The sequence below is a fragment of the Neovison vison genome, chromosome 5 (genome assembly GCF_020171115.1).
Source record: "Neovison vison isolate M4711 chromosome 5, ASM_NN_V1, whole genome shotgun sequence".
In the NCBI taxonomy this organism is placed as follows: Eukaryota; Metazoa; Chordata; class Mammalia; order Carnivora; family Mustelidae; genus Neogale; species Neogale vison.
In genome coordinates this window covers 82,746,732-82,768,060 of record NC_058095.1, presented here as the reverse complement: position 1 = coordinate 82,768,060, position 21,329 = coordinate 82,746,732, and the positions used below count along the sequence as shown (strand labels likewise).

Genomic DNA, 21,329 nt, shown 5'->3' with positions numbered 1-21,329 from the left:
TCATTTTAAATCATGTTGATAGATATACTCTTGTGATGTGATGAAAATGGCAGTGTAAAAAGTAAACACCTCTGCAACATTCCTCCTAAAAACCTATAGCCCCAATCTGTCTAATGATGAGAAAACTTCAAACAAATTCCAATAGAGGGGCATCTTACAATATACCTAAATCCTAAAACCTATCAAGGTCATCGAAAACAATAAAAAGTCTGAGAAAATGTCATAACCAAGACTAGCCTAAGGTAACATGATTACTGTATATAATGTGGTATACTAGATTGAATCCAGATCAGAAAGTGTATATTGTATAGAAGTTAAGGAAATCTGAATAAAGTAATGACTTCACATAATAACAAATACATTAATGCCAGTTCATTAACGGCAACAAATATTATCTTAACGATTTAAGTTATCAATAAAAGACCATCAAAGAGAACTCTATGCTATCTGCTTAATTTTTCTGTAACATTAAAACCATTGTAACTCTTTAGGAAACAAACTGACGGTTGCTGGAGGGACGGTGGGTGGGGGATGGAGTAACTGGGTAACAGGCCTTAAGAAGGGCACTTGACGTGGGGCACCTGGGTGGCTCAGTGGGTTCAAGCCTCTGCCTTCAGCTCAGGTCTCTCTGCTTGGTGGGGAACCTGCTTCCTCTCTCTCTCTCTCTCTCTCTTTCTCTCTCTCTCTCTGCGTGCCTCCCCGCCTACTTGTGATCTCTGTCTGTCAAATAAATAAATAAAATCTTTAAAAAAAAAGAAGGGCACTTGACGTAATGAGTACTGGGTGTTATATGTAACTGATGAATCACTACACTTTACCTCTGAAACTAAAAACAAAACAAAACAAAAACCCAAAAAACAACAAAATACCATTCTAAAAAAATTATTAGCAAACAACAAGAGAAAACCCCAACCAATAGCAGAATGGTAAGACAGAGGAAAGAATCACTGAAGACAGAGGAAAGAATCCTCGAAGGGAAAGAGAGAAATAATCCAAACTGAACTGAAAGAAAACAGACTTGGATGAGAAAAATAAAAAACAGAGCCTCAGGGATCTGTAGGACTGTAAAAAATGTACAGAAGTTCAGGCTCCCTATCTGGCCTCTTTCAACAAAGAATAAAAGTTACTGTAGTCCTGAAGGGAGAGGAAACATTGCAAATTAGGCAGAAGATAAAAGAAGCTGAGCAAACCCCAGAGAGGATAAACTGAAAGAATCACATTATCACAGTCGAATTCCTGAAAATTTTAAATAAAATTAAAATTTGAATAAAAATAAAGACAAAGAAAAAAACCTTTAAGCCAACACAACAGAAAATGACACAGCTATAGGAGAAATACAACTGGCACATAAAGACAGAAAACTTTTAGTCAACAGCCCCTCTACTGGATCCAAACACCACAGGAATAATGTGGCAATAACTCCACCCACACAAGAAAAGGACAAGAGAGAGGAGAGCCTCAACTCTACTTTGGTCTGGCTGCAGTGACGTGCCCTGCTGCAGCAACCCAACTAGGATGATGAAAAGGCCAAATAGGGAGCCTGAACTTCAACCCTATCAGGAAATAACAAGGTACCCTGTCACCTACCTATTCAAGATGAGAACTGATACAGTCAGGATTTTCAACAGCAGTAACAAGGCCCAAACTGAAACCACACTTTGAAGAGCAGAAAGGGGAAGAAAACTAAAAAAAAAAAAAAAAAAAACCCAAGTAAAGTGAACAAAGCCTAAGGAACCTATTAGGACAGATCAAGTGGACCAACAGTTGCATTTTGAGAGGCCCAGAAGAATAGAGAAAAAAGAATGATTATTTCAAGAAATAATGGCTTAAGGGCACCTGGGTGCCTCAGTCGGTTGAGTGTCTGCCTTCAGCTCAGGTCATGACCCCAGGGTCCTGGGATGGATTCCAGCACAGGGTTCCTTGCTCAACAGGAAATCTGCTGCTCCCTCTCCCTCTGTTTCTCCCCCTGATCCTGCTCTCTCTCTCTGGCTCTTTTTTTCTTTCAAATAAATAAATAAAGTCTTTAAAAAAGAAAAGAAAGAATGACGGAAAGCTTCGTAAATTTGATGATAGGAAACAAATCTAGAAAGCTGAAAAGCACAACAACTTGTAAGTAAGATTAAACTCAAAAGACACACAAGAGGACACATTATAATCAAACTGCTGAAAGACACAGATATTCTTGAGTAGCTACAGACAAGCTATTCATCAAGTACAAAGAATCCTCAGTAAGATTTTCCACCATTTTCTCATCAGAGAACGTGGAAACCAAAAGGCAGTAAGATGACATATATTAAATGTTGAAAGAAAAAAAATTTCAAAAAAATACTACATCTGGCAAAGCTATTATCCAAACATGAAAAAATAAAGATATACCCAAATAAATAACTGAAAGAATTTGTTACCACCAGATCTACTCTACAAGAAATACTAAAGAGAGTCAAAGATGTATGCCAGTATGAAAAGGAAACTAGAAAGTAACTCCAGCAGAATGAAGAAATAAGGATCTTATAAGTAACTACATGAGCAAATATAAAAAAGCAATGCTGCTATATTTTTGGTTTGTAAGTCCAAATACATAAAACATAACTATAAATCTGTTATTATGCAAATAGTATCTAAGATGTAACTTATTACAACATTAATAATGGCAGAGCTATACAGGTGCAGAGTTCTTAAATGCCAATTAAGTTAACACCTCAAATTAGTTACAAAATTTAGAATGTTAAATGTTAACCATATTCAGTAGCATACTGAAAGTATTATATCCCACAAACAAGAGTAGTTCAATAGAAGGTAATGAATATAATAAAACACACAAATACAATGTTGGTAAAAACCACATCATAATCTCAAATGGTAAAGTTTGACAAAATCCAACACATATTTGGACTCAACAAACTAAGACTAAAACTACCTCAACATAATAAATGCCATATATGAACAACCCATAGCTAACTTCAGACTCAACAAAGACACAAAGTTTTTCCTTTGTAAGATCAGAAACAAAACATGGCTGTGCAATTTCACCACTTCTTATAGTCTACAAAATGGTGAAAATTCTAGCCAGAACAGTGAGGAAAAAGAAATAAAAGGCATCCAAATTGGTAAGGAAGAGTGAAAACTACTGCTATTTGCAGATGACATGACTCTATGTGGAGAAAATTCCAAGAGAGCCACAATAAAGCTACTAGAGCTAATAAATTCAACAAAGTTCCAGGTACAAGATCAACACTTAACTATCAGTTGTGTTTCTAAATACTAGCAATGTATACTCTGAAAAGGAAATTCATAAAGCAATTCTATTAACAATAGCATTCAAAAGAATAAAATACTTACAAATATACTGAAGGAGGTGAAGACTTGTACGCTGCAAAGTACAAACTGCTGAGAGAAGTTATGAAAGGTCTAAATGAGGGATGACAATCCCATATTCACAAACAGGAAGATTTAACATTGTTGAAAAGTCAATACTACCTAAAACAATCTAGAGAATCAGTGCAATCACCGTCCAAATTCTAATCATCTTTACTAGAGAATCGGAAAAGCTGATCCTCAAATTCACATAAAATTGGAATGGGTCTAGAATACCCAATCTTTAAAGAAAAACAAAGTTCAAAGAACAAAGTTCAAAGTTCAAGAACAAAGAACTAATTTCAAAACTTACTACAAAGACACAGTTACATAACAATGTGGCACCTGCACTAGAACAGACAAGCAGACCAATGGAATATAAAATGAGTCCAGAAATAAACCTAACCACCTATGGCCAAATAATATTTTACAATTATGACAAGTTCATTCCATGGGAACAACACTCTCTTCAACAGATGATGCTGGGACAACTCGATTTCCATATACAAAAGAATTAAGCTGCCTGTCTATCTCACATCATAAACAAAAATTTAACTCAAAATGGACCAAAGAGGGACGCCTGGGTGGCTCAGTTGGTTAAGCCGCTGCCTTCAGTTCAGGTCATGATCCCAGGGTCCTGGGATCAAGTCCTGCATCGGGCTCCTTGCTCAGTGGGGAGCCTGCTTCTCTCTCTGCCTCTGCCTGCTGCTCTGCCTGCTTGTGTTCTCTCTCTCTCTGACAAATAAATAAAACCTTAATAAATAAATAAATAAATAAATAATAAAAATGGACCAAAGACCTAAATGTGACATTTAAAACCATAAAGCTGACAGGAATAAGTCATCTTAACCCTTGATTGGGCAACAAATTCTTAGATATGGCACCAAAGACATAATCAACAAAGAAATAAAGGTTAACAGGACTTTAACATTAAAATTTTTGTACATCAAATGACATTATCAAGAAAATAAAAAAGCAACCAATAAATGGGAAACATTATCTGCAACCATAAATCAAATAAGGGATTAGGGGCATCTAGGTGGCGCAGTAGGGGAAGCAGCCAGCCAACTCTTGGTTTTTGCTCAGGTGGTGATCTCCAGGTCCTGAAACTGAGCCCCACAAGGGGCTTCAAGCTCTGCATTCAGTGTCGTCTGCTTGGGACTCCCTCTCCCCCTGCCTCTCTGCCCCACCCATGCTCCAGCGCTCTCTTACTCTCACACTCTCTCACTCTCTCTCAAATGAATAAATAAATCTTTAAAAAAAAAAAAAAAGGAAAGAAAGAAGAGGTTAATATTCAGATTTAAAAAAAAAACTCCTAAGGGCACCTGGGTAGCTCAGCATCTGCCTTCAGCTCAGGTCCTGGGATGGAGCCTACTGGATTCCCTGCTCAATGGGGAACCTGTTTTTCCCCCTCCCTCTGCCCCCCACCAGCTCACGCTCTTTCTTTTGCTCACTCTACTTCAAATAAATAAATAAAATCTTTAAAAAAAAAAAAAAAAACCCTACAACTGAAAAACAATGCAATTTAAAATGGGCAAAGAATTAATACTTCTCCAGAGAAGATATACAAATCACCCATAAGCACAAAAAATACATCATTAGTAATCAGAGAAATGCAAATCAAAACCATAAATACCACCTCACATCTACTCAGACGATTAAAATAAAATTTAAAAAATGTTAAAAAGCAAAAAGTAATTAAGTGCTAGGAAGAGGTACAGAAAATGGAAACCTCATGTAAAATTATCAATACAGTTATTTCAGAAAAACAGTTTTACATTTCCTAAGAAAGCTAAACTAGCCTATGACCAACCAAATCGACCTTAGGTATATACCCAGAAGAACGATAAACCACTACTCAAACTGATACTTGTATGCCAATGCTCATTGCAGCATGATTCACACTAGCCAAAAGGCTAGAAACAACCAAAACACCCTGTAACGAATGGATAAACAAAATGTGATCTATATATGAATATTATTCAGAAGTAAAAAATAATGCTACAACATGGATGAAACTGAAAACATTATCCTAAGTGAAATAAACCAGACACAAAAGGATAAAGTATGACTTCAAGTATATGAAATATCTAGAACAGGCAAATTCATAAAGACACAAAGTAGATTAGAAATTACCAGGCACCACGGAGGTAAGAGAAAATGAGGAGTTCCTGGCTTGTCAGTTTATTTCAGTCATTAAAAAGTTCTAAAAATAGAGACGATGACTGCATGTTATGAATGTATTTCATAGGACACTCAACTGTATACTTAAAAATATTTCAAAACAATTGGAAATTTTGTTTTATACATATTTATCACAATTTGTTTTTTAAAACTATGAGTTATATTTTCTTCCCATTTTATGCTCTGGAATGGTTTAAAATAGCTTTGAGATTACCTTTTTAAATCTGATGGAATTTCCCTATGAAACGAGCAGGTAGTCCTGGGTGGTTCAGTCAGTTAAGAGCCAGCCTTCACCTCAGGTCAAGATCCCAGGGTCTTAAGATCTAGCTCAAAGGTCAAGCTCCCTGCTCAGCAGGAAGTCTGCTTCTCCCTCCCTCACTTCTCCCTCTCTGCTAGTGCTTTCTCTAATAAATAAAATCTTTAAAAAAAAAAAAAAAGAAGAAGAAGAAGAAAAAGAAAAAGAAACATTGGAGTCTGTTTCTTTTTGTGGGGTAGTTCACTGATAACGATCTCTATTCCATGGAAATTTCTCAGCCTTATTTTATCTGCTCTGGAGTCAATTTAGGTAAATTATACTTTTTTTTTTTTTCTTTTTTTTTTGGACAGAGATCACAAGTAGGCAGAGAGAGAGAGAGAGGAGCAAGCAGGCTCCCCGCTGAGTAGAGAGCCTGATGCGGGGTTCGATCCCAGGACCCTGGGATCATAACCTGAGCCAAAGGCAGAGGCTTTAACCCACTGAGGCACCGAGAGGGTCCGGTAAATTCTATTTTCATATACACAAAAATTATATTTTCATGGAAAATTACTCAATCTACATTTTCAACATTTTTATATAAGGTTCTATACAAAGTAGTCCCTTTTAAATAATTTCCTTCCATTTCCACTGTTTTTACACCTTTCCCTGATTAATGATCAGTTGGTCTAGTTTTTCACAGAACTTACTTATCATAAAGACAACATTCTGGGTTATTTTGGTACTGTTTTGATTTCTTAACTTACTAACTCCTACTTTTATTTTTATTTCTTTTCTTCTCACAGTTTCTTTTTACAACTTTTTGAGTTAAATATTTAATTAATTTATTTTCATTTTTATTGCTTTAAGCATGAAAAGATAAGAATTTTGCTCTTAAGCATTTTTTAAAGCAAATAAAACACTGGTATATTAAAAAGAGCACTCAAAAAGGGAAATTAACGACCAATGTCACTTATGAATACCAATGGGAAAGTGCTAAATATAAACAATGACAACTAAACATTTGAAATATGATGACCTAGTATGGTTTAATCTAGTAATGCAAGAATGGTTAGATGGGTTGTAAAATAACTCATTAAAATAATTCATGTATTAAAATTAAAAGGAGAGAAAAAAGATACAATCACCTCCAAACACTGAAGATCTTCAAAACTCAACATTAATTTTTGATAATATACCTTGGAAAACAAAATTCAATGGGTGCTTCTTTAATATGGTAAAACTTATTTATCTCAACCCTAAAGTCAGCATCTTATTTAATAAGGAAACACCAAAGAAATTCCCACTGGAAAAACAGACGTTTACTACTTTCACTATTCAAAACTATACTGGAGTTATTAGGAAATACCATCAGGCAAGACAAAATAATAATGGGAATGAGAAATGTAAAGAAAGATCTAAACTTTCTATTTGCAGATGGTATGATGGTTTAGTTAAAAATCCAAGAAAATTAACCAATAATGATGATTTAGTTAGATAGCAGGCATTTAAAATAAATTAAAAATATATGTGCATACATATATGTATACACATATATAAAATAATGGAAAAGAAAACCTCATTTAAAATAGCATCAGGGGCACCTGGGTGGCTCAGTCAGTTAAGTCCTACTCAGGTCATGAATCTCAGGGTTGTGAGATAGAGCCCAGGGTCAGGGTCATCACTCAGTGTGGAATTTGCTAGGGATTCTCCCTCCACATCTGCTATTCCTCCTGCTTTTGCCCAAATCTCTAAGCTCTCAATCAATCTCTCTCAAATAAACAAAATCTTTAAAATCAAAAAGCAACAAGAAGGTAAAATATTTATGAATTTATTTTTTCCTTTTTTTAAAATATTTTATTTATTTATTTGTGAGATAGAGAGAGCTCACACAAGCACCACTGAGCAGGGAGCCCTACGAGGCAAACGCTTAACCAACTGAGCCACCGAAGATGTCCCAAAATATTTACGAATTTACCCTGATACAACAAATAGAATGAAATCCCTTGTTCTATGATAGGACATTTTGACATCACTTAGATGCTGATTCTCAAGGACAGTCATTTGGACGCAGATAATATTTGACCCATAATTCAACAAAAGATCAGAATTCCTTTAAATGCATTCAAGATTTAAAGATTAAAATGAAGCCTTGCAAACAGAAGGAAAATATGAAAAGCATTCCTTTATAGTCTGGGAGTGAGGAGAAGTATATAAAACAAAATCCAGAAGCAATAAAAGAAAAACTGTTAAATTTGACAATAAAATTTAAAATTTTACAGGACAAAAAAATAAACATCCAATCACATCCAATCCAACTCACACATAACATGGCAGAGTATCATCACATATTAATGCCACTTACATAACTTTATAAAAAGTCAAACCATGTTTGAAGTCAAAGACAGTGTGTATTTTTTAGGAGGTAGAAGGGGATAGTAATTGGCAGAGAACAAAAAGGGGCAGATGGAGGGGCGCCTGGGTGGCTCAGTGGGTTAAGCCGCTGCCTTCGGCTCAGGTCGTGATCTCAGGTTCCTGGGATCAAGTCCCGCATCGGGCTCTCTGCTCAGCAGGGAGCCTGCTTCCCTCTCTCTCTCTGCCTGCCTCTCCATCTACTTGTGATTTCTCTCTGTCAAATAAATAAATAAAATCTTTAAAAAAAAAAAAAAAAGGGGCAGATGGAGAACTGGTAATGTTCAGTTTCTTTAAGTAGGATCTTAAGAATGAAGAAGAATGGCTCAGACTTCATTTTTAATACACCTTACAGTGATTGCTATTCTACAACTTTACACATGGTGAAATGAGGCAAGACACAAAAGTTAAATATTTTGCTTATGACACAGATGGGTGATTGGTGGGTCCAGGATTTTAACCCACACCAACTTAAAGCCAGCACTCTCAACCAAACCTTCTACATATCAGAAGATAATAAATGCAACATAATCATCAAACATCAAACACTATAATGAGGTCTTGAAAATTATTATTAGTCTGGTCCTTCCCATCTCCACAGCTTTCCTAACACTAAAGAATTTGAAGTATGCCACACCAATACAAATCCTACAAAAGCTGGAACTTGGTCTACTTTACTTCCCACAAGCACTATTTCCAGAAACTAAGACCGTACTTGCAACATGACAGAAGTTAAGTAACTGTTTGTAAACAAATTACAAATGCATTTTGCTTATTAAAATGAATGTTCTATTTATTTTTAAAGTGGGCTCCACACCCAGTATTGAGCCCAATAAGGGGCCTGAACTCACAACCAGGAGATCAATACCTGAGCTGAGATCAACAGTCAGAGGCCCGGGTACCCCAAAATAAATGTTCAATTTAATTGGAAAAGCTAAGAAGATCAAAACCCAAACAAAAAATGGGTAAAATGGGTAAACAGTCACAAAAAAGGAGACAATTAGTTCTGAAATGAAAAAACTGCTCATCATCACTCCTAATAAAAGGAATACAAATTACAACAATATTAACATATCATTTTTACCAATCAGAATGATATGCTGATATTCTCAGCTGGAGAGGCAACGGGGAAACACTGGCACTTCCACATATATTACTGAGAAATGCAAACTGGTACAACTGTAACAGACGGAAATTTAACAACATCTAACAAACTAACATATGGATTCCTTAGACAAGCAATTCAGTTTCTAGGAATCTACCCTGATGCCATACCTCCACAGAATAAAGTATATACCAAGTTATTCATCATATATGACTTATAATAGCAAAAAACCTGGAAATAACCCCAATACCATCCAATAGCAAAGTGATCAAACAAACTATCATATACACCAGTGCTGTCCGGGATATGATTAACCACTAGCTCTTCAGAGATTAAGGGAGACATCACAATTTGCACATTTTGCAATTTCACTGGCCGTGAAAATACTACCAATGTGGCTAGTTTCAGGCTATAAAGTGAAACTAAACAGCAAACTGGGAAGAGATGCACAAAAGCACATAATTATGTGTAATATTTCCATTATATAAACACAGAAGAAACAAGTAATCTTAAGAATACAGATATTAAGATACAGTAATTAGGAAGTAATAGATTTTGAGTATTTATTTTATTTTCAATATTGGTACAGTCTGAATTATGTCCCCGCCCCCCAAAATTCATACACTGAAGCCCTACTCCTAATGAGACTGTATTTGGAATTGGGCCTATAAGGTGACAGTTAAGTTTAAATGAGTACTAACAGTGTGGTCCATAGCAGACAAGACTAAGGTCCTCCCTTGTAAGAGGAAGAGATACCTGAGATGTCCTCTCCTCTCCTCTCCTTCCGCCCACCACCCTTTTGCAAAGAGGAAAGACCAGATGAGGATACCTCAAGGAGGCGGCTATCTGCAAGGCTCCAAAGAGGACCCCTCACCAGAAACCAACCACGAAAGGCACCTTGATCTTAGACTTGTAGCCCCAGGACTGTAAGAAAATAAATTTGTTGTTTGAGCCCTCTAGTCTGGTATTTTGTTAGCCCTAGCAGACTAATATAAATTATGTTTATTATTAATATAATTATATATTAATTATTAATATAATTAATTTTAATAGTGTTTTTAATAACCAGCTCACAAATTTCCTGAAAATTTAACGTGAGCAGCCATTAAAAAAAAGAAAAGTTCATCTGTCATTGATATACAACAATTTCCAAGGTATACTATGAAGTGAAATACAGAAGATAGCACATACAGTATGCTCTTTTCTACAGAAAAAATAGAAACTAGGAATGAATTACATATTATCTTAATTTTTCAAAAAGAACAGAATATATAAAATATTAAGAACTGAAAAGCTAATACCTATAAAAGATGAACAGGAACCAAAAGGAAAAGATAGAAACAGGAGCTGGTCTTCTCTGAATATATTTTTTTTATGTACATTTTATTTTTGAACCATATGTATATATTCAAAAACAAACTAAATCAAAAGACCTTAACAGGGGCTCCTGGGTGGCTCAGTGGGTTAAAACCTCTGCCTTCGGCTCGGGTCATGATCCCAGGCTGCTGAGATGGAGCCCCACATCAGGCTCTCTGCTTGGCAGGGAGCCTGCTTCCCCTCTCTCTCTGCCTGCCTCTCTGTCTACTTGTGATTTCTGCCTGTCAAATAAATAAATAAAATCTTTTAATTAAAAAAAAAAAAGACCTTAACACTGAAATATAAGACAATCATTGCTAAGCTTTGAAAAAATCACTATTTGCAACCCTTCTCTTCTACCCATAAACAAGTATTTCAAAAGAGCAATCATTCTGCATTTACCATTACATGTAAAATCACACAATGCCCAATAATTTACATGTATCAGTATTCATTTGGGATAGGTTATCTCCAAGAGATGAAGACAATAATGGAATTAAATGAGATTCCAGGATAAACCTACTTAATAAATGCTGCTAAAGGAAAACTATTACAATTTAAAACATATTCAAGAGAATGGCCAACTCTGATTGGATCATGAATTACCTGTTTGTATTCACTGACACAACTTTGACAGCAAAATCTTTTCTGCTGACCATCAATCACCAGGACATTATTTCCAGCACCTTTGCTGGGCAGGTACTCTCCACACTGTTCACAGCAATTCATTATTAAACCATTGGCCATTCTGTATCTATTAAAGCAGTGGTCACTGCACAGCTTATGAGTCATATTTTTAAAGCTAACTTCATGGCGAATCTAAAAATAAGCAAACAAACAAATGAGTATCACAAGTAACTAAATAACAAGGTGCTCCAAAAGAAAAAAAGCTTCAATGATTTTTCTGTGGAAGGTAAAGAGAAAATAAAAATATCTTTCATTTTTCTTTGACCTATTCTTATACACATAAGAAATACATGTATGGCAGAGGGGGAACCACTACTAACATCACTACAAACTTCTCTAGAAATACCTAAAAATGACAGTTAACAACACAGTTTGGATAGTGTTAGTATAAAATTCTAAATCAGATTGGAAATCTTTAGACAAATCCAAAAGGAACTAAAATTAAGTACATAATTCAAATGAGGTATATATAGCAAACAGGTTTCTTTTTCTTCAAATTCAAAAACTTTAATACCATTTAATAATGTTAAGTTATCAAAAAATATTCCCTCCATTTGCTCTCCTTCTTAAGCATTCTAGTTTGTTGTCATTCTTTGGTAGTCAGCCTATATGTTTAAACACTATTGTTTTGTCTCTACATGTTCCAAACCTCAAGAAAAGAGTCAATTAATTTTATATTTTAATATTTCCTAAATCATTCTCCCCATGGGAGAACAGGATTACATAATGGGATATTTATAAGGTAAATTTTACGTATCCACGGTTTTAAGGAAATATACACAGATGGAACAGTTTATCTTAACTATTAAATAAAGAATATTCCCGTTAGAATTAAAGAGAAAAGGCACAAAAATACAAACCTCTGTTAGTTTACCACAAATTGTACATCTTGATTTATTTAGAGCTCCTTTAGTAGGATTTTGTTTGTCCTCATAGAGAGACAAACAAGATGTACTACAGAATTCCTGGAAGGATTCACTAGAATCCACTTGAGCAACAATGGTTCCTTTCATTGTAGTTATATCTCTGAAAAATAAACAGAACAACTTAAAGTAAAATTCCATTTTAAAAGAAATCAAATATAAGAGTTGTAACTAACATTTCTAATTTCCATAAACTGAACCCTGGGAATCAAACACCATTTTTAGGTCCATTAAATCACTTTTACTATTTAAAACCTCTTGGAAATAAAATATGAACACAAAAGAAGCTAAAGCATTTTATACTATTAAATCTTTGCCAGTACTCAATTAATCTTCAAACTCCTTAACAAGGCTTTCAGATACTGGAAACACTTTTTTTAAAAAATTGTTATTTACATGGAATTTAATGTCCAGGCCTAATCTGAGGTATAAATTTATAATACCTAGTCAATTCTTTCCTACAGGTAAGTAGAAAGCTTGAAAGATCTAGGTCACAGAAATATGACATATATTTTACAGAGGATAATTGAACTTAAGTACACCTCCATACCCATAACCCCAAATAACCCCACTTACCATTCTATACATTCTCTACAGCTCTCCAAATGCAATTAGAAATGGTAGAAAATGGGGCACCTGAGTGGTTCAGTCAATTAAGCGTCTGCCTTTGCCTGAGGTCATGATCCCAGGGTCCTGGGATTGAGCCCCACATCCGGCTCCCTGCTTAAGCAGGGAGCCTGCTTCTCCCTCTCCCTCCCCTCTGCTTGCTGTCTCTCCTGCTTGCTCTCTCTCAAAAAAAAAAAAAAAAAAAAAAAAAAACACCTATTAAGCTCTCCTTTAATAAAATTCTGAATTTCAAGGTCCTATATTACAGTATGTAAAAGACTCCCACTCATATAAAGCAGTCTAAAAACTAGATAACTGTTCCAATATTAAGCTTGTACAGAACATTAAGCCTTTTTCAAAGTTCTAAGATCTAAAAATATCCTCACAAACGTGGGCTTCACCAAGAGATGATACAGAAAAAAAACCATTACCTGGTTTGACCACATACGTAATATACCATATCCCTCCCCTTTTTTTAAGTAGACTCAGCATGGAGTCCAACACAGAACTTAAACTCAAAGCCCTGAGATCAAGAGTTGGACACTTAACCAACCAAGCCACCAGGTACCCCAATATTCCACTTATTTCTAACTAGTTGAACCCAGACCTTAAAATTGGAAGAAAAAAGTGTCTCTCTTCAAAGCTATCAAAAAACTGGTACTTGAATCTTAATGATTATTCTAATGATTTAATGTTCAAAACAAGCATAAAAACATAAAATCCAAAGACTTGCCAATTTAAAATAATCTTAAAAAATACGAAGACAGTACAAAATTTGACCTATTTTTATACAGAATTAAATTCTAAGTAATGCAAATAAATACATAGTCTTCTGACAAGTTCAAGGAGTACAATGGAGATTACAGACAAAATTACAAAGGCCTAGTACTTAAATCAATCCCAGGGGCACCCTGGGTAGCTTAGCTGGCTCGGCCTCCGACTCTTGATTTTGCCTAGGTCCGAGGTCTAAGGGATCAAGTCCCAAGTCTGGCTCCATGCTCAGCGTGGAATCTGCTTGGGGATTCTCTGCTTGGGATGCGCTCGCTCACTCTCAATAAATCCGTAAATCTTTTATAAATAAATAAACAAACAAACCGACCCCAAAGCCTACCCAAATAGGAGTCTTTTAATCATAAACCACCAGGTGGTAGAGAATCCTCCAAAGCCATCACACAGGGATGCCTGGGTGGCTCAGTTAGTTGGGCAGCTGCCTTTGACTGGGGTCATGTTCCCAGGGTCCTGGGATCAAGTCCCGCACTGGGCTCCTTGCTTGACAGGAGCCTGCTTCTCCCTCTACCTGCCACTCCCCCTACTTGAACGCTTTCTCTCTCTCTCTCTCTCTCTGACAAATAAATAAATAAAAATCTTCAAAGGCATCACACATTTCATTTTGGCTTTAACATTCAAACAACTAGCTTACTAATATTTCAAACACCATAGTTCACTTCTAAGACTCTTATAATCACTTCTCAGTCTTTTGGCTAAGATCAAGTCTAAGACTCTTAAAATTTCCCTAAAATTATATACCACCAATATTCAATCATATGGAATTATGTTGAAGGTAAACCTTACCTACGTTTGTGATGAGCAAAGCATAACCTACAGACTTGTCAAATCACAACGCTGTATACCTGAAACTAATGTAATACCAGGTGTCAACTGTACCTCAATTAAAAAAGAAAAGAAAAAAGAAAGGTAAACCTTACTTTTTACACATAACACAAAGTTTCTTTGGAGCCGGCTTGTGAGAGAAGGAAGAAAGGCAGGTGGTAGAACAAAAGAGGTGAGCTGATCCTTTTCGTTGATAAGCTGTCTGTCCCTTCTGTAAAGGTTTTTTGCAGTTTGCACAAGTGACTTTAACTGGTTTAGTGGGTTGTTGTTGTTGTTGTTGTTGTGCAGAAGGCTGGAAAATTTGTTTAGGAAGTGAGGCCACTGGTGATAAAGAATCCACCCCTGGTTGTTTCTGATTACGAGGAAATGAAGCTGACTGAGAAATCCAGGAATCTTAAAAACAAAATGTACAAGGAATTTAAGTAATGAAACAGATATTTATACACACTGACAATGCTATTACATAAACAATTTTAACAGCCCATCTTCTACAAGTTTAGATAAGGCAGCAGTATAGCAGAGATGTAAAAACCAAAGTTCTGGAGTAAGAATGCCTGGTTGACATTTAGACTCCACCGATTAGACTGGAAAGTTACTTAAACTCTGTGCCTAACTCTTCTCTAAACTGGAAACTGTACCAACCTCATATGAATGGTAACATTAAATGATAATACATGCAATAAACCACAGTGACTAGCATAGAGGAAGCACTAAAAAATATTAGCCATTATTTATTAGACAGGAAGATTTAATTTACAGAATATCCCTTTAAGTAAGGAATACATACATCAACATAAAAATATAACAAAATCTTGACCAATCAGAACCTTTGACAAATTTAGTACAGGTCTGATAAAGCTTATCTCATAAAGCTCCACTGAGGGTGGAGTCCAACATGGTATTTGAACCCACAATCAAGATCAAACCCCAGAGATCAAGAGTTGGACACTTAACCACCTGAGCCACCCAGACACCCCTTAACACATGTTCTTAAAAACAGCTCTTTTTATATTTAGTTCCATGGACTCTAGACCACATAATCTCAAAGAAATTAGAGTGTGACACAGAAATGACAAGCCAACTTATACTGACCAACATCCTATTACTCTCTCCCTTCAAACAGTTTCAGCATCACACAGAATTAAAAATGTGTAACAATAATCTGGATTGCAGAGTGATTTATCTTTTCTCTCTTTACAGAAAGCTTCCCTAGTGCTTAACAGGAAGTACCCACCTTACTATACTAGTTTCTACTCCACAAACCTCACTACACTGACAATACCATAACCATTTTCCCTTCTGAAACTTTATAGACCACCATTCTGATTGTCTCTAGTAATTTTTTTTCCTTTCTAGGCTCTTCTAAATTTTGAACTTCCATACATAAAAAGCTGCCCTTCTATTAAAAAAAATTTTTTTCCTTCCACAGGAAGTACAAATATATCTGGAGCTCAGGAAAACTTCTCTACTATCAAAACCTTAAGGAGGGTGATTTCCTGGTTCCAACCCAATCCAACAACCTAGGGGCTGAGTAGCCAAGGGGCTACGTAACACTGCTACTCAAATTTTACCTTACTCCACAATATCCCTCACCACAAAAACTGTATTTTATACAAAGAGTAAACTGAGTGCATTCTAGGATCCTGCTATCCTGTTATCCTGCTATTATGAAGGTAATGGACCAGTTATAATCAACAGGTAAAAATATTAAAGAATACGAAGAAAATACAGTTGGCCCTTGAACAACATGGGTTTGAACTGTATGAATCCACTTATATACAGATTTTTTATGATAGTTATTTTCCTTTCCTTAGGATTTTCTTAATAACATTCTTTACTCTACCTTAGTTTACGGTAAGAATACAGTATATAATACATACCGTACAAAGTATGTGCTGACTATTTATCATTAAAACTTCCAGTCAACAGTAGGCTACTAGTAGTTAAATTTGGGGGGAGTCAAAAGTTATACATTAATTTTCAAGTGTATGGTAAGGGATGGGGTGTTAGCACCCCTTATCCCTGCAGTCAACTGCAGTCACTAACTAAAAATTCCACCTTATGAAGTGCCTCCAATCGAAAATTATATTTGAACATATATGCCAGAGGAAATAGCTTCTTGCAACACAATTACTGGTTCCTTAGAATTTCTTATTTTGTAGGTTTATCATTTGAATACATACTTAAAGAAACTATTTAAACTTAAGGACATCTATTAACTTGATTTAGAAAAAATAGCAAGATTTTTCCCTTAATCTATTTTTCAGCTCTTATATTTCTCCTACTTTCAAATTTTCACATCCTCCAACATCAAAATACTTTTAGGAAGACAAGTTTTGTCTAAACCCTCTATTTTATACAAAGGACATCAGGGGTAACAGTTTAATTTGCCCAAGTCACAATCAGTCTTAGAGCCAGTATAAATAGCCAAGATTTTATAACTCCCTATTACAAATAAAAGCAGCACATAAAAACAAAAGCTAATTCATAAAACAGAGGAGCAAAAGGTATATTTGTTTAGTTTTTCTGATAAGTAATATACAGTCCTTGTAGGAGTTTCAGTCAACAGGAACACAATGCTTTTTTTTATTTTTAAATATTTTTAAAATAATCTCTACACGCAACAGGGGCTCAAACCCACAACACCAAGATCAAGAGTCACATGCTCGGGTGCCTGAGTGGCTCAGTTGGTTAAGCAACTGCCTTCGGCTCAGGTCACGGTCCCAGCGTCCCGGAATCGAGTCCCGCATCAGGCTCCCAGCTCCATAGGGAGTCTGCTTCTCCCTCTGACCTTCTCGCCACTCATGCTCTCTCTCACTGTCTCTCTCTCAAATAAATAAAATCTTAAAAAAAAAAAGTCACGTGCTCTACCATCTGAGCCAGCCAGGCAATCCCCCAGGAATACACTGTTACAATATGCCCCCTTGACTCAGCAATATTCCTAAAGAAATAACATCCTAAAATACATGCATAAGAATATTCTTAAGAATTATTTACATAGTAAAAGCTGGAACTCAGCTAAATAGAGAATAAAAGCAAATATATAGACTTGATACGAACAAAAGTTCAAGATCTGTTAGGTATTTAAAGGAATGGTAGGAGGAAAGAGTTTACAAAACTATACCTAAACTATGATCTCAGGTTAGAATTAAACATACTATTTCAATGGCGAGATTAATTATTTTCCTATGTATACTCTAATGTTTTTAATATATTTATAATTACAATAAAGACAAAATGGCTATTTTGAAATTGATTTGAGCATTATCATTTCTCAAACTTTTATGAGAGCCAGAAGGTTACAATGAAAGAAAGTAATTATATACAGCTGATGGTATAAACTGGTAAGACTTTTCCAGAAGGCAGTAAGACAGTATTATTTCTACAACTTTAAAATGCTCATAGAAGGGACGCCTGGGTGGCGCAGTTGGTTGGACGACTGCCTTCGGCTCAGGGCGTGATCCTGGAGTCCCGGGATCGAGTCCCACATCAGGCTCCCAGCTCCATGGGGAGTCTGCTTCGCTCTCTGACCTTCTCCCCTCTCATGCTCTCTCTCACTGTCTCTCTCTCTCAAATAACTAAATAAAATCTTTAAAAAAAAAAAAATAAAATAAAATAAAATAAAATGCTCATAGAAACTCACACATATATCCTCCCCCAACCCAGATCTACCTACGAATATATATTTACACATAGAGGGAAAGGGTCTTGGAAGGTAGGAGAAATTTTCCAAATCAAATAATAACAAACCTATTTCTTTCAAAATCACTATAAACCAAACAGATTTTTTTCTTCTACCAAAAATCTCTGGAAGGATAGGGGCAGTGATATCCTTTTGCCTAGTTATTTCACTTCTAGGAATATTCTCTAAAGAAATGAGAAGTTTAAACAAAGATATTCAACATAAACCTCTAATAGCAAAATATCAAAATATGGGAAACAGTATAAATACCAAATACAGAATGGTATATCCATATCTACTGTGCAGCCCTTAAAACTTTTGTGTATAAATGTTAATAGTATGAGAAAATACAATGTAAAGTGGGAAACAAACAGGAAGCAGTATTATTCACAGTCGCATTTCAACAAAGTTAAAATAAATGGAAAAAGCCTGAAAGATAACCACTCAAAGCACGGACAGTGGTAATCTTCAGTTAATAATACTACAGGGGTGGGGGGTAGGGGGCACCTGGGTGGCTCAGTGGGTTAAAGCCTCTGCCTTCAGCTCAGGTCGTGACCCCAGGGTCCTGGGATCGAGCCCTGAATCAGGCTCTCTGCTTGGCAGGGAGCCTGCTTCCTCCTCTCTCTCTCTCTCTCTCTGCCTGCCTCTCTGCCTATTTGTGATCTCTATCTGTCAAATAAAATAAATAAAATCTTTTAAAATAATAATAGTAATAATACCGGGGATTTTTTCCTTCATTTTTTAATTACGGATTTTCCAAAAATTCTTCTATGTTAAACATTACTCTCATAAACAAAAATATAACAAGAAAAAAGGAAAAATTACTAGCATTTTATACCATCCTACACTACCTAAGTGTAGTGTAATGATTGCGAAAAATCATTCCTTATTATTCTCCACAATTTCTAGGTCGGTAAGATTGCTAATGGGCCTAAAATGATGAGAAAGGGAGAGAGAAACAATGAAGGATATATAAGAGAGACTGACATACAAAAGTTTGGGGGCAAAAGTGAAAGAGAAAGGGACATAAAAGTCATCAAAACCCAGAGTTCTTATAACTTCTTTTTAACGTTTTCACAGAGCAAAGCTACCTGAAGAAAAATTATACAAACAGTCAAGAAATTTACCAACCTTCAAATATTAAAAAAGTAATAAAATGCTAAGAAAAAAGTAAAATTAGCTAAGTGATCAAAATTACTTTAAAAGTAAAAACAAATCTAAATGCACCTATGAGGGACGCCTGGGTGGCTCAGTTGGTTAAGCAGCTGCCTTCGGCTCAGGTCATGATCCCAGCATCCCGGGGTCGAGTCCCACATCGGGCTCCTTGCTCGGCGGGGAGCCTCCTTCTCTCTCTCCCTCTGCCTCTGCCTGCCATTCTGTCTGCCTGTGCTCACTCTCTCTCCCTCTCTCTCTCTGACAAATAAATAAAATCTTTTAAAAATAAATAAATAAATAAATAAATGCGCCTATGATACAATACTATATTGTTCCTTAAGTGTGCTGCTTATCTCTTTTCAAGATTTATACATCACTAGAAAATACTAAAAAAATTGTAAGTTGCCAAACTGTTAGACTTCAGTGGTAGTGAATGTAACGAGTATTCATTCCAATCCCCTAAACCTAGATTTCTGTGATGAATTTTCTAATGATCTGCAAAGAAATACATGGCTTTACATCTCCTAATTAGCTAAAAATTTCCAACTGCTAAAAGTCAATGGAATTAACTTCTCTTACATGAATAAACTAACCAAGGTAGTACCAATTACTACCATGAAAAGAGAATCGGGCAATTTTACACAGGGTAGATCACTTAATGCTTACCAGGATTATGATGAGTTGCAGATTCTCCATTCTGAAATACGTCTCCTGCCACATTCATTCTACCAGGATTAAAAGGTCCTACTCCAGTCTTGGTCTGTGAAGTTAAAGATGGGGTGTATGTTTGTATATTAACACCAAAATTACTTGACTGCAGTCCGTTAGAGACATCTCCCAAGTTGGTATTCTGCAGTGATGTTACATGTGTAATCATTAAGTTCATATCTCGCCCGTCAGTATTTTCTAATTGGCCATCATTCACAGAGCTTACACCTGTTTCTAAGGTTGTAACATTAGCAATCTGAATTTCAGAGTCTGGTTCTGTGGTGATACCACTATTACCCATTCCTGCATTTACCTTACTTCTTGAAAAACTGGAAGTGGAGAAATCCACATCATTGGTTCTGTTTTTAGTCTCAGGAGGTCTCCGTTCAATAAAATTAGAGGAATTTTTTTCTTGCCCTTGATTTGTTTCCATGTCCTCTTCATCATCAATGACAATTGTCTCACTTACACTGCCCTTCTGAGAAGCCAACTCTTTTGAGGAAGGAAGAATTTTGGAATCATTTCCTTGTAGTTCTTCATTTTTTGATGATGAAAATGTTACGGTTCTTTGATCAGTTACCACTGGTGCAGAAGGTGGGGGAGGTTGTACAGGTTCAATAAAAACAACGTCATCATCATCTTCCACTGACGAGTTCTGAAATTTATTAGATCTAGCAACTAAAGGATTAGGTGGGCCACTAAATGAATTTCCTACATTGGTGAGACTAGTTGCCATGGCCGTACTCCCTAATAAAACAGGAGTCTGATCAGTCAATTCTAATCCTCCCACTGAACCTGTGTCCATGCCAAAAAACCTGAAAAGGAGATGGAAAAAAGAAAACAAATGTCAATATAATCCTTTGCTCTTCTAACTGAAATAATTTTTAAAGTACTTTTTTTTAATTCTAAATGGTAATAATTCTTATCTAATAAAGGAAAAATCTGGTATCCAATCTATGATCTCATTCACTCATCATTTTATATACTATACACATGAACCTCCTGAATATAAAAAGAAATGTAATTAACCAATTTTCAGTAATGATATGCAGTATATTTCTACCTCCACCACCTCCTTTCTACCACACTATTTAAGCTATAAACCTTAAGACTGAAAACACAGATAAATCCTTCGAAATGTGTTTGAACAGGAAATCCGACAATAAAAATCCCTTCTCTAACTTTTATCCCATTTATCCACTGTATTAAATAAAATGATACAATCTAATCCCTAATTTCCCCTACCTCATCTTTTTTTAACTCCTTTTTCTTATGTTCCCTGGCTCCCTTATAACTATATAATTAAATCCTTCT

At 35.7% G+C, this 21,329-nt stretch overlaps 1 protein-coding gene across 2 annotated transcripts in view; it reads right to left on the bottom strand.

Annotated features, from left to right (window-relative positions):
- The window catches only part of ZMYM2 (zinc finger MYM-type containing 2), an 81,578-nt gene extending 60,748 nt beyond the window's left edge, over positions 1-20,830 (bottom strand). The window contains exons 1-5 of one of the 2 annotated variants that reach the window (XM_044249383.1): positions 20,329-20,830; positions 19,974-20,067; positions 14,566-14,863; positions 12,191-12,356; positions 11,250-11,462 (exon numbers count right to left, since the gene is read on the bottom strand). In XM_044249383.1, coding sequence (XP_044105318.1) covers positions 11,250-11,462; positions 12,191-12,356; positions 14,566-14,863; positions 19,974-20,067; positions 20,329-20,820 — 1,263 coding nt within the window. In that variant the 5' untranslated portion in view covers positions 20,821-20,830. Of the gene's footprint in view, positions 1-11,249; positions 11,463-12,190; positions 12,357-14,565; positions 14,864-19,973 lie in introns of both variants that reach the window. The other variant, XM_044249382.1, reaches the window with a different exon arrangement.
- Between the last annotated feature and the right edge of the window lie 499 nt (positions 20,831-21,329).